This window comes from Solanum dulcamara, chromosome 4 (genome assembly GCF_947179165.1).
Source record: "Solanum dulcamara chromosome 4, daSolDulc1.2, whole genome shotgun sequence".
NCBI classification, from domain to species: domain Eukaryota; kingdom Viridiplantae; phylum Streptophyta; class Magnoliopsida; order Solanales; family Solanaceae; genus Solanum; species Solanum dulcamara.
The window spans coordinates 78454706-78469717 of NC_077240.1; the positions used below are offsets into that span (position 1 = coordinate 78454706).

General features: G+C 31.6%; 1 protein-coding gene across 1 annotated transcript; it reads left to right on the forward strand.

Annotated features, from left to right (window-relative positions):
• Positions 1-7059: 7059 nt before the first annotated feature.
• LOC129885150 (aluminum-activated malate transporter 8-like) lies at positions 7060-11418 on the forward strand. Its single transcript, XM_055959352.1, has 6 exons — positions 7060-7414; positions 7855-7995; positions 8999-9262; positions 9905-10017; positions 10588-10731; positions 10840-11418. Exons 1-6 carry the CDS (start codon positions 7135-7137, stop codon positions 11383-11385), a joined length of 1488 nt encoding a protein of 495 aa, XP_055815327.1. The 5' UTR covers positions 7060-7134; the 3' UTR covers positions 11386-11418.
• The last annotated feature ends 3594 nt before the right edge of the window (positions 11419-15012 follow it).

The window sequence follows — 15012 nt, forward strand, 5'->3', positions numbered from 1 at the left end:
CGATAGGAGAGTGTTTTCCCCCCGAATGATGCCCTATGCAAAGCGAATCTAGATTAGTCGGACTCCAATATGAGTATTGGACACTGGATGAAATTTTTTTAAAAAATAAAAATACATCAAGATATAATAAATATATTGTTTCCTTTTTGTTTTTACTTAAATAAATAGATTGAAATATTAAAAGAAAGAGTTATGTATTAAATTGAGATCAAAGAATAATTATGAAAACTTTATTTAAATTGTCTTTTTTAAGTTAATATTTTCTTAGAAACATGCAAAGACAAAACCCATAAAGTAAAATGGACCAAAGGTGAAATTTTCCATACGATTTTGTATACATTGATATTATTCACTACTTGAAATAAGGAGTTTTTTCCATCATAAATTAATGTAATTTTTTATACTATAGATTATAATTTTTTTCCCTCATGTCCCATCGAACCAACTCACTGAGAAAATGTATGTGGGAAAACAATTTTTACTGAATAGTGGAAAACTTTCTAATTTTTCTGTATAAAAACATTACTATTTTTTCTTTTCTCAATCAAAATATCTGTGAAAATAACTATAAAACATTATTCAATGGAATAATAGTGATTTTTTTCGTGGTGATTATTGACTTAAATAAAATTTGGTTAAGAAAACATTTTATTAAAAAAAATAATAGGAAATTTGATTGAAAAATGCATCCATGTGCAATTTTTAGTTGGAAAAAATGCATGTTTTTGTTTACATTTTCTCTAGAAGCATTTTAAGAGTGACATTTCTACCAATAGAATATTTTGACACATTTATTGGGCAGTGAAAATATAAACTAGGATTTTTCTTCATAATATATATAGATTGCCACTTGAGATAATAGATGGTCCTAAAAAATGATTAATATATGGTCCCATATTTTTAATTGATAGTCCTTACTTTTTACAAGCTACACAAGAAAAAATGGTTTTATTTAGCCCATAAAATTTAGCTAGTGAAATTTTGTCACAATTAGGGGTGACTACACGTTCAATCCGCGCAACTCGTGGGTGATGATCCGTTTATTGAATTAACCAAACAGGTTAAATTCAAAATAATTCATCAATCAATCGAATTAAAACGAATCAAAATAGTATAACTCATGAGTTCAATATGTAACCCAATCCAAACAAAGCTAATATATATATTAGAAAAAATATATGTACCTTTGAAATCCCATTTTTTTCTTCTAGAAGATGGTCAAGTTTTGGTGGTAGTTCTATATATAATGTGGTAAAGTATTCATGCTGTTGCAGCTATTTGTCATCTAGTATCTTTATAATTAGGCGAATTGGATTATGATAAGTTATTTAATCCATTTTGACTTAGCTAATAATTAATTTGATCTATTTGATTTGCTCCAGTTTAATCCAATTTATTCATTTGTCATCATTAATCACAATAAAAAATAAAGAAATTATAACTAGCATCCGATACGTTATATTTAGAGGTCGTATGATGTTATAAACATATCTTTACTATTAACATTTGTGTTTTAAATTAAAATTTGAGTTATGGATAAGTTTAGTAATATTATTTGTGACTTGCGGGAATACTTTGGATGGAGACCATAAGGTTCAGAGTGATTTCGAACAAAGTTGAAACACACACTCACTAAAATTTTTGATACTACTAATGCATGTCGTGATTTCAAGGTCAAGTGTCACGATCTGATTCCCAAAGATAGCAATGACACTCGTCAAGGGAGTCAAACATGACAAGTTATCAGAATAACTATGTTAGAATTCTACAAACTATGTTGCTTTCTATCTTAATTAAATGATAACTATTGGTACCTCATGCATATGGACTATATCTTTCATGTAAAAGTACACACATTACATCATTATGTATGTTGTCTTGATTGATAAGAAGTAGTGAACCGACTTGATAAGTCTATCTACACCTCATGGATAGCTTCTCAATGCTTTCGATTATACATATGGGACTTTATTTGCACATACAATAATCTTTTGCTTGAATTGTTGGCAAGAAGTCATTTTTGAAGTTTCAAGATGAAGATGAAGAGAAAACAAAGAAGAAGAAGAAGAAGAAAATGAACGGACAGAAGCCTCCAGAAGCCAGAAGCTTTTTATGTGTCCAAGATAGTGGACACAATGTATCACAGCCGTTGATGCCCAAGATAGCATCACAGCCGTTGAATGTCCAAGATAGCATCACAGCCGTTGAAAGTAATTTTAATGGATCAAATCTGGGCCATACACCTCAACAAATAACAGTTGTACATAGAAACAAAATTAGTTAGTTTGGTATTTATTTGACCAATACGAATAGCACAAATATGTGTAAGATTTTTTGTTTTTCTTTAGTAGATTATTCATTAGATATTTGTATAAAATAGGTACAGATACAATATTGAAGGATATACAGAAAATTTCCAAAATTTCATGCATCTTCATCTTGGTTTTCGAACATGGTATTAGAGCAATAATCTCGATCCATATCTGAATTTCTGTGTCATCATCTTTATCACTCTTGCCTCAGATTCATTTACTCACAAAGGCTAGACAAAATGGATGATAATGCTGCATCAGCTGATACTGCCAATAATGCAATAGTGACTTATGATGTAGGTCATCCATATCATCTCAATCCTTCAGATTTTCCTGGGATGAATCTCATTCATCTATATTTGATGGAAGAGGTTTTCCAGGATGGAGAAGATCAATCTTCATCGCCTTGTCTGCAAAGAAGAAATTAGGATTCATTAATGGTTGCATTAAAGCACCAGATCTGACATTTAGAGACTATGAATAATGGAGTTGTGTAAATGATATGGTAATAACATGGCTTTTGAATGCACTGTCTCTAGATATTAGAGATAGTGTTATTTACTCGAAAATAGTTAAAGAGCTATGAGATAGTTTGGAACAAAGATTTGGAAAGCTGGATGGAGCTAAACTCTATCAACTTCAGAAGGAATTATCAACTATAGTGCAGGGTAACAACAATATAGCTGGATATTTTATTCACTCTTACTGAATGTGTGTTACAGGACTCTTTCCTGAGGAAGGAATAAATTTTTGGTGAAGTAGGGGATGGACTCTATCTACTCAAGCCTACTAAATTAGAGTCAAGCCAAGTCAAGGAAGTCTTTTCTATTCAAAAAGGAAGAAACTCCACAGTTCCCAGGGAAGTAGTTTCAATTTCAAAAGAAGTGGACTCTAAAATTTTTCCTAGTTCTATTTTAGTGTATAATACAGAATGTAATACTTCTTCTGTTGGTGTGCATGCAAATACTATTTCTAATATAAGATTATGGCACATCACACTAGGGCACCTACCTTTTCCGACAATGAAAAAATTAAGTTTCATTCAATTTCCTTCTTGCTCAAATTATGTGTGTCCTATATGTTCTCAAGTTAGACAAAGTAGGTTACCTTTCCCATTTAGTTTTATCAAAATACAGAGAATATTTGAATTGATCCACATTGACATTTGGGGTCCCTTTAAGGCAGCTACTTATAATGGTTATTCTTATTTTTTAACCATAGTGGATGACTATAGTAGGGGGCATGGACTTTTCTTTTAAAAACTAAATCTAATGCATTTCCAGTTCTTAAGGATTTATTGTCAATGGTGGAAAGACAATTTGAAGTAAAGATTAAGAGAATAAGATCAGATAATGCCTTAGAGCTTGGAAAAGGATCACTAGAGGCTGCTTATCTCAAATCAACAGGGATAATTCGTGAGACATCTTGTGTTGTTACCCCTCAACAAAATGGAATTATTGAGAGGAAGCATAGATATCTTTTGAAAATAGCAAGAGGACTATATTTCCAGTCTAAAGTTCCTATTTAATACTGGGGTGAGTGTATACTCACTGTCACTCACATCATTAACAGAATGGCCACTAAGGTCTTGACGAACAAATCACCATATCAAGTTCTTTTCAGAAAATCACCATCCTACAACAATTTTAGGTGTTTTGGATATTTATTTTTTGTTTTCAGTCTAACACAAAACAGAGACAAATTCCAACCTAGAGCTAAAATCTGTATTTTTAGGGGATATTCTCAGACTCAAAAAGGGTATAAAGTTCTGAATATGAAAACTAGGAAAGTGTTTGTTTCTAGAAATGTAAAATTTCATGAACAATACTACACAACCTTTCTCTATCTCACCACCTTTTCAATCACCTGATACACCTCCTTCCTCACCCACACACTGACCCAACACTCCCAGATTTTTCTCAGGCTCACCATCTACTTCTCAATTCTCTCCTCATAATGTACCTTCTGGTTCTCCTACTGCTATTCCTAACCTTCAATGATCCAATGCAAAAGTTCTTCCTATTTTCACTAGACAATCAACCAGAATTAAATAGACACCAGCTTACCTTCAAGACTTCATATGCAACAACATCCAGTTAACTGATGTTACAAGTTCTTGCTTTATTCATCCCACAACACCAACCTTTTTCTCTTTTGCATCTCTATCTCTCTCCAACCAGACTCTTCTCCAATCTTTTTCACAAATTTCAGAGCTTACAAGTTATGCTGAGGCAAGCCAACACCCAGGTTGGATCAAAGTAATGAAAGCTGAAATTCAAGCCCTACAAAAGAATAACACATGGTCAGTAATGGAATTACCTGCAGGAAAGAAACCTTTTTCATGTAAATGGGTATTTAAAGTGAAACATAAATCATATGAATTCATAGAAAGACTGAAAGTCAGGCTGATCGTAAAGGGGGATATTCAACAAGAAGAAATAGATTTTACTGAAACTTTTTCCCCAGTGGTCAAAATGACCACTATTAGATGTCTACTCACAGTTGCTATAAAGAAGGGATGAAAAGTGTCTCAACTTGATGTCAATAATACCTTTTTACATGGTGAATTACAAGAGGAGGTCTATATGAGATTTCCAGCAGGGCTGGAACCTCCTTCACCAAGGCATGTTTGTCTTCTAAAGAAGTATTTGTATGGTCTTAAGCAAGCATCTTGACAGTGGTATGCTAGGCTTGCGGGAGCTTTGAGTTTCAAAGGATATACTAGTTCTTTAAATGACTATTCTTTGTTTTTCAAGACTACTGGTGATCTTATTTTCATTATCGCAGTCTATATGGATGACATTTTAATCACAGGTGATGCTGTTTCAGAAATTTTTGATGTTACTAATTTTCTTAATGCTGAATTCAAAGTCAAGATGTTGGGTGATATAAACTATTTTCTGGGCATGAAAATAATCAGGGAAGACTCAGGTTTCATCATAAGTCAATGACAATTTACTATGAATCTTCTTAAGGAATTTGACTGCATTGGTTCAAGTGTGTCCTCACCTCTTGACCCTTACATGAAGTTGAAAGCTGATGATGGACTTTTATTGGACAACCCCACTGAATATCGGCATTTAGTTAGAAAATTAAATTATTTGACTCATACTAGACTTGATCTATCCTATGTAATTTTATGTCTTAGTCAATACATGCAACGGCTTTGTCTTTCCCATTTCTCAGCCGCTCATAGGGTACTTCGTTATCTTAGGGAAGATCTAGGCCAAAGTATTCTTTTATCATCTACGCCTTTTTTGATCTGCTAGCTTTTTGTGATGCCGACTAGGCTTCTTGCAAGGACAGTAGGAGATCAGTTAGTGGTTTTTTTATTACACTGGGAGGAGCTCCTATTTCGTGGAAGTTAAAGAAACAGATGTCTATTTCCCTCTCCTCTGCCGAAGCAGAGTATAGATCGATGAGACGAGTTACAGCGGAGCTTACCTGGTTAGTGTGACTTCTCGATGACCTCTCTACTCCTCCTTCACTTCCTATTCCCCTTTATTCCGATAGCCAGACCGTTATCCATATCGCTCGTAATCCCATCTTTCACGAACGCATGAAACACGTTGACTTGGATTATCACTTCGCGCGTCAACAATTTCTTTCCTGTCTGATTTCACTCCATTTTGTTCCTTCTCACAATCAGCTTTCAAATTTATTTACCAAGCCTCTTTTTGGGGCTTCTTACCGTGAAATAATGGACAAGTTGGGTGTTATGACCCTTCCCCCAACTTTAGGGGGGATGCTGGCAAGAAGCCATCTATGAAGTTTCAAGATGAATATGATGAGAAAGATGAAGAAAAAACAAAGAAGAAGAAGAAGAAGAAGAAGAAGAAAATGAACGGATAGAAGCCTCCAGAAGCCAGAAGCTTTTTATGTGTCCAAGATAGTGGACACAATGCATCACATCCGTTGACGTCCAAGATAGCATCACAGCCGTTGAAAGTAATTTTGATGGATCAAATCTGGGCCATACACCTCAGCAAATAACAATTGTACATAGAAACAAAATTAGTTAGTTTGGTATTTACTTGACCAATAAGAATAGCACAAATAAGTGTAGGATTTTTTGCTTTTTTTAGTAGATTATTCATTAGGTATTTGTATAAAATAGGTATAGATACAATATTGAAGGATATACAGAAAATTCCCAAAATTTCATGCATCTTCATCTTGGTTTTCGAACATGAATAAGTTCCACGTAGGCCATGATTACCACGATCCATTGACCAATTTTTGAGTCATTTTGTGTCATCCACATTACTGAGCATGCATTTATCACTATTATATTGAAGCTCATAGCTAACTTCTTGTGTGCGTGCATCTCCAAGCTACCTTTGTCATGGTAAAGGTAGTAAAATCGCCTCATACCATCACTTTGTCATGTTTGTATTTATTGTGTTAAATTATATATTGGTTCTGATACTAATTATTAGGATTCAACCAATCCAAAAATACTCTTAACATAGTATCATCATCTTATTCTCTTTAAGTCACACCCACGCTGACACGATTTCTTCCAAAAGCCTCGCACTGTTAAAAGTATGCCTACGTTTTATATTTAACTTCTCCTTCTAATTATCAATATAAGACTTTGTTCGCACAAAACACTCTTTCTCATCAAGAAATGTCAAAGACAAGATAGATGCTCATTTTGTAAAATGATCTTTTTTTTAAAAAAAAAAAAGTCAAACCCCATCTTTTCACCCTCACTATAAATTGAGCTCGTTGAGGTTTTTCCATTGTGCACATTTTCATCCTAGGACCTTCTCTTGGTTCTCTTCTTTCTTAATATATACCAACTCAACCATATATTTCCATGGATATTGATTCCACAATCCAAGATAGTGTCTTCACCATGTTGTGGAACCAACTCAAGGGGTTATCAAGAAAGTTGATGGACAAAATTAGTAATATTGCTAACAACACAATAAATATTGGGAAAGATGATCCAAGGAAATTTTGGCATGCAGCCAAAGTGGGATTATCTCTCACTTTGGTGATATTGTTTTACTATTCATGGCCACTCTATCATAGCTTTGAACAATCAGCAATCATGGCTGTCCTCACAGTAATGGTTTCTTTTGAGTACACTGCTGGTAATTTTTCACTACAAAAAAAACAACAACTAAAATTAGCTATGAACTTTGACACTAACCTAGCATGTCGCTAAATCGTTCATAACTAACATTATTTTTGTATTATCTGACGCTAAATAGATTTAACGATGAATTTTATTGTTTAACTATATAACTTGTCTGTCTTAACATAAATATTTTGATTATCTAATGCTAAATTTTTTTAATGATGAATTTTATTGTTTAACTACAAAACTTGTTTGTCTTAATTAACATATTTTTTTTGATTATCTAACACTAAATAGGTTTAACAATGAATTTTATTGTTTAACTATAGAATTTGTCTGCCGTTGATTCCTAATTTTTTTAGTAGTGTTTTTTTTTTCTTTTCTATTTTGATGAATTTATTTATTCTTTTTCTACGCTTAATTTTCATGTTAAAGGATTTCTACTATTTTCAGGTGCAACAATATCAAAGTGCTTAAACATAGCATTTGCTACAGCACTAGGTGTCACATTAGGGATTGGAGCTAAATATATAGCTGAGTTTTGTGGAAAAGAAGGGGAGCCTACAATTCTTGGGATTTTGGTCTTCATTCTAGGTATGATATGCAAGCACAATACAATATGTTTCTCTATTATAATAAAATGGAAAATTTAAACATTTTTTTTGGAAGATATATAGCTGTCTCTTTTCATATTTATCAAATCATAAAATCATTTCACATAACAACAATAGTGTATATATATATATATGCACATCAAAGTGAGGATCTAGCATACCTCTTATGGGTTGATCGAAATTCAGTAATTTTGGTTCGGATCTTATATGAGAAAGTTACATGGACATGCATATGAAAAATGTTATTCCCACATCCTTTTACCCGTAATAGGTATTGGTGTATACCCCGATTTTGTTCTTTCATTAGTCAACTTACTCTATAACTGTTTTGAGCAAAATTAAAGACTAAACAATGACATATATAATACTTGAATTCTCGATGTAAATTAAAGAGGATTTGCTAAACAAGTATAAGTTATGTACTTTGAACCCAGTAAAGCAGACATGTTGAGATTAGAGGTGGGCATGGTACGGAAGATACCAAATTACCATATTTGAACCAATTTTTTTTAAAAATATTTCTTTATGTGTAAGGTGTTAGTATGATATAATCGAGATGCTCCTTGAAAAGATGAAATCATAATTCTCTATTATATGAGTATATGTAAATCGAAGTCGAACAAACTTTGGTTACCGATTTATCGTACCACAAAATATTGACCCGTGCTAAATTAATTAGGTATGGTAATGATATAATATTTTTAAAAGCCAAAATTACCTAACAGAAATTTCCAGTACCATACTATACCATATGTACCTTGCCCAACCCTAGTTGAGATAGAGTATCAAAATTGAACCCAATAATATTTAAATCTTGAATTCGTTTCTGATCAAAGACTCGATCACTCGCTTCATGCAAGTACATATTATACCATACGTACCATGCCCACCCCTAGTTGAGCTAGATTATCAAAATCGAACCCTATAACATTTAAATCTTGAATTTGCCTCTAATCAAACACTCGATCACTCGCTTCATGCAGGTGCTCTAGGTACATTTACCAGATTTTATCCACATATGCAAAGGAGGTATGACTATGGATGTATGTTCTCTGTGGCAACATTTAGTTTGGTGACAGTGTCAGGTGACAAGTACTTGGAGTTGGTTAAGCAAAGGATATCAACAATTATGGTTAGTGTTGCCACAGTCATGGTCATCTCCTTGGTCATTTGTCCAGTGTGGGCTGGAAAAGATCTTCATAAGCTTATTATTGCCAATCTTGAAAAGCTAGCAAGCTTCTTAGATGGTATGTCACTACAACAAAAATGATCTTTAGCGGCAATTAATTTACGACAATAACTGAATTATCGCTAAATATCTTTATTCAGAGGCATTTAGCACTCTTTATAGACGTCCCAAAAGCATATAGTGACATTGGATTCAATAACAATTAACTAATGACGATAAAGACTTTAGCACTCTTTATTAATGTACATATTTATTGCTGCTAAAAGTTGTATTTTTGTTGTAGTGTATGAATGTTTTTATTTCTTATTTAACATTTCATTGCTTCAATTTTTAAAGAATTTATGTCAAAAATGATGGAGTCAAAATTTTCACTTTGGGGATTCAAATTATAAAGAAGTTAGGGAGTTTCAACATATACAATCAAATTCTTTTATAACGGTGTCCTTTGAATGGATGATTTTTTTTACTGCTATAGAGAAATATTATTATAAAGAACATATAATATAATGTAACATGAAATGTTGGTTCCAGAAAATGCTCGATTGTTATACATTAATGTTGTTATAAATAATATACTTGTTATAGAAAGGTCTGATTGACCCATCAATATAGTATAATCTTTGGACAAAGAGATGTGTCGGTTTAACTCTCCTTTGACAAGTGGAGCAGAAATTGAAAAAAAAAAAGAACTTTTTTGTAGGTTTTGAAACTGAGTATTTTCAAGCAATTGGTGAGGGCTCCAAAGATAAGGACAACGGTTTTCTTGAAGCCTTTAAAAGTGTTCTTGGTTCTAAGGCCACTGAGGAATCTTTGGTGAGTAGATATATAATTGATTTGATTGTAAAAATTACTTATCTATTGGGTCTATTCATTGCATCTAAGAGGGTAATAAGTCTATGAAAATTCACCCACTTTGTGCTTCGTAAGACTCATTTAACCAAAAATTTTCTCTGTCAAGAGTTTTTTCATGCACAAATTTGAAAGTACATCTCGTTAGACTCATCCATCTCGCCACTCAGTGGTGACTTTTTGATTATTTGCTGTATTTTTTTATACTACTATCTAGTATATGAAATTTACTCTATCCGACTGATGAAAAAAAATACTATTTAGATTTAGTACATTCATAAGGTGTACTAATTATTGGTCCATTAGCTAATCCTCTACCTAAAACATAACTAATTGCTTATAAATATTTTAATATGGGTGGTCGAATAATCTTAGTCTCTCCACTGAGAATTTATCGGAAATAATACATTTTGCCATTTAATGTTTATATCGAGAGTTATCTGTAATTATTTTTTAAAGTAACGTAACGCTATACATTTATTTATTTTGTATTATCGGCTGCATAAAACTTATAGTAAAAAATTATTATTTCAGGCAAACTTTGCATGGTGGGAGCCAGCAAATGGACCATTTAGGTTTAATAATCCAGGGAAAGAGTACTTGAAGATTGGTAACCTTGGTAGAGATTGTGCTTGCCATCTTCATGTTCTTAGTGGTCACTTAAAATCCAAATCTCAGGTACATATTTATTTTAAAATGGTATGATATATTTTATCGATTCAAACTGTGTCACGAACAAAAGGAAATACAAAATTTCTAATTTTTGATACGTGCTTGATTTTTCAGGTACCAACCGAGTTCCATAGAAGAACAGAAGAAGCTTGCAAAAGAATTATCGCAGGATCTAGCAATGCCTTAAAAGACCTTGCTTTCTCCATCAAAACCAGAACCCAACCCCCTTCCTCCGGCCTGTATAACGTGGCATTCGCCATTGATGACCTCAGAGAGGCTCTCTTAATTACCAAAAAAACCTTCTTAGAAGAAGACACCATTGACGTAATCTCGGCTACGTCGGTGGGGTCAATACTCATCGACGTCACCAGATGCATCGATGAAATCTCCAAGGCGGTAGGAGAGCTTTCGGTCAAAGCACGTTTCCAAAAAGAGGAAAAAAAGAAGGACGATTCTACATCAGAGAAACCATTAACGCCTCGATTACAACTCCTGCACCGTGGAATTGTGAATGCCAAGGTGAAGGAGGAGGAAAATCCTATTGGTGCAATAAAAGGAGAACATGTTGTTTGTGAGATACATACAATAGAAGAGGAGATAAAAGAAGAGGATGTTGTGATTGGAATTGATAATAGAAGCCAACATGGATTTAGGATATAAAATTTTTGTATTTTATAACCATTTTAAAATTAGTCAAAAATCAAAGATATATACATATTTAAGAAAAATTTTAATACATATAAGTGGGTTTGGGTAAAAGTTATCAAATTCACTTAACTCATAACTATATGTATCCAAAAAAAATAAAGATTATAAGGATAAAGTAGTAGTTAATAAATTTTCACTCCTAACATTAGAGAAGCAAAGTGAAAAGAAGTCAATTAAAAAAAAAAGATTTCCTTTCATTATTTCAGTGTAATATATATTTAATATATACAAAGTTATTTATACACATGTGTTTCTTCTTGTTTAGCCATTTTCTCTTTCTTTAGTTAAGAAGGTTATGTGTTTGCATGGCTGATTTCTAACAAGGAAACAAACAAAGAATTGGAGCTAACAATATTTTAAAAGTTAAATTTAAATATTTAAAAATTATATAAAAAGTATTAGAAATTGCATTTTGTTTTCATGATGATAAGATGAAAATATATATTTTAAAACTTTAGTCAAAGTTTACATAGAAAAATGCCACATAATTTGAAACGTATAACGGACACACTCTTTTACATGGTGTAACTAATTTATAACGTGCGACCCATTATGAGTATCGCCAACGACCCATTATGAGATCCTAATGGATCATATTGAGGCCCAACTCACTATTTGGACCCCATGTGTGGGGTGAGTGGCCCAAATCAAGATATATTGGGCTTCATAAACACAATTTTTGTTGGGAAACTTACATAAATATACAATATTAAAAAAATATTTACCATTTATAGCAATAAAAAAATAATTTCACTGAATACTTATAATACATTTATAATACAGTTTTAATACATATTGCAGAGAACTATTTATAAAACATATATAATACAAGTTTTATAAATGGATAATACATTTATCACATATTTTAATAGACTTATAATACATTATATTAGTTTCTTACTACACAAACATAATATATATTTTAAAACATTTATAATACATTTATATTGTAGGCATAATTCACTTTTAATACAAGTGTAGATTTATCATAATATTGCTATATATTGCTATAAATGGTAATAAATAAAAAATATCGCTAAATTCAGTAATTAATTTTTAAAAAGCACTCAATCAAGTAATTTTTCCATTTTTGTTACATAGAGTTAAGATTTGTTCAATCTTCAATGGGGGTCTTTATTTGTATTTATTTTAAGATAAGATATTCATTCGTAAGATATAATTTCTCTTTATTAAATATTTATTCTATTGATAAAGTGTATTTGTCGTAAGATATAATTTATCTTGATTAAATATTTATTCTATTGATAAAGTGTTTATAGTCTTTAGGAACAATTATTACTAAGGATAAAATAGAGAAAAAAATAATTAATTTTGTCTTGAACTTTTTAAGTGACGAATAATTTGAGATAATTATTTTTAAAAATGTTAATGAGAACAAACAGATTTGAGTGTTCATTAATGTAATAATTTCCTGTTGAAGCCCACCAACCCAAAACAGTCATGTGAACATGTACAATTATTTGTCACCAACACATAGTATAATTTGATCAATTTTAATAGTTTTTATTTTTTAATCCGGTGATCGGGTACTCATTTTGGGGCTCGACCATTTTGGATTCACGATGCAAAATCCCATTTTGAGGGGTAAAGTATTTCATATCAAAGACAATTTTATTCTCAATCTTCGAATCTGAAACCTCCAGTTAAAGATGAAAGGATATTTACAACTCATCACAACCTTTTCTGATAGTTTCAATAAGTCGAACACATTCGTTACAACTCATATTTAAGAACATTTTTTAATGTGCTTAAAACTTTTGACTTATAAGTCAAAAGTTCTAAGATAGGAATATTAACTTATGACTTCTTTTATTCTTTGGCTTAAAAGCAAATGCCTGAAAGCACTTTTTTATTTTACTCAAATACTATAAAAATGCTTAAAATTTATTTTAGCTTTAAAACACTTAAAATAAATCGATCCAAACTTGCTCTAAATGGACAAAATAAGTCGATTCAAACAGGCTCTAAATGGACAACAACAATTCACTGCCAAATGATCTGATTGTATAAATATTATGTATATATGATTATTATAAAACTTAAAATGCATAATAATTATAAAAATAAAGAACAATCTTCAAATGGTAAAAAGAAAAAATATCTATTGATTAGAAAAAGACATGAAAGGTTGTCACTTGACATGATTGAAGTAAAAAAAAAAAACACAACCATATCAACAAATTAACTATGGGCCCTTTAACTGTCTCAATCATTGTTTCTAAAACAAATCATGTTGACCCAATGGGCCAAATTTCCCTCTAAAATTGGCCCATATTTTTATTTAAACATGAAAAAGGAATATGTTACTGTCCCAAGTACCAACACTTGTGTCCATGTCTTTTATCCATTTTTATTTCTTCTTTATGTTTGTATTCAAAATTTGGCCTTCATCATTTACCTTCCTTGAGAAACTAATGGAAAATGGGGTCCTCTAGCTTTTTTTTTCCTTAATTTTTCACTCAATATTCAATATCTATTTTAAGGATCCGATAATTTCATATTTACGTCAGATTATTTCATTTTGAGGACATACATCGAGATCAGCCGTGGAGTCATCATTGTCCAAGGGGTGTCAATTAACACCCTTCGTTGAAATGATACATCGTGTAGATAAGTAATTTTCTTCTGTATATATATAATATCCGTTGAATCCCTTTTTTTCACGTATTTACTTCCTTATGGTTTGACTTCTTTAGTAAAAATTCTGATTGGAAATAGACTTTCTGTCTTACAAATGTAAGGATTATGTCTTTATACATCCTACTCTCTCCAGACCCCACCTATAACATTATACTGAGTATGTTGTTGTTCTAGTGAAATATTTTAGCAACACCATTACTTAAGACCTTTAACTAAAAATGAAAGAATATTTATCACTCTATTGCCACCACTTTTGACGTGGCTCTTTTGGCTTCTCCTTCAATAATTGATTACTTAAAATGACCTTCTATTGTTATATATATAATAATATATTATATATTGGAGAAAAATGTGATTTTTGTACTGTTTATAGAAAGGTACTACTTTGTTGTTAAATTAGTACTAGAATTCTCTCATTTTTTTTTTGGTTTTAGTGATTGATAGATTCATGCAATGTGTAATCTTTTGATAGTGAAGGATGTGTATATTTCCTATATATACTTGAACAATTGATTTATTCTAGGATCTAATTGTCCGTACTTTGTGAGGCAGCAAAACAAGAAAACCTCCAAAATTCAAGCATGATTTCCATAAGAAAAAAAAAAGTTACTAATTGACAACTATGATTAATTTATCAATTAATTAACTTAGCATGATCAAGAACCTTAAAGCACTATAAATCCACTTGTGCACATTATATAAATAAAAGTACATAGGTCATACTACACTTCATTTATTAATAGTTGCAATGCAAAGCATCTCGCGTTAATATAATTCAGAGAAGGACGCATCATAAGGGATATGACATAGACAATCTACTATAATATACGCATTAGTAGCTGCTTTCACAATTCAAACTCATAATCTATAAATCACGTGAAAACAACTTTATCGTTACTTCACAACTCTCCTTCCGTC

Bases quoted from the DNA above. Each gene is read 5' to 3' on its own strand.
- LOC129885150 (XM_055959352.1), top strand. From the start codon at position 7,135: ATGGATATTGATTCCACAATCCAAGATAGTGTCTTCACCATGTTGTGG. The intron at 7,415-7,854 runs GTAATTTTTCAC...TACTATTTTCAG, and splicing joins TTCTTTTGAGTACACTGCTG to GTGCAACAATATCAAAGTGC. The intron at 9,263-9,904 runs GTATGTCACTAC...ACTTTTTTGTAG, and splicing joins GCTAGCAAGCTTCTTAGATG to GTTTTGAAACTGAGTATTTT.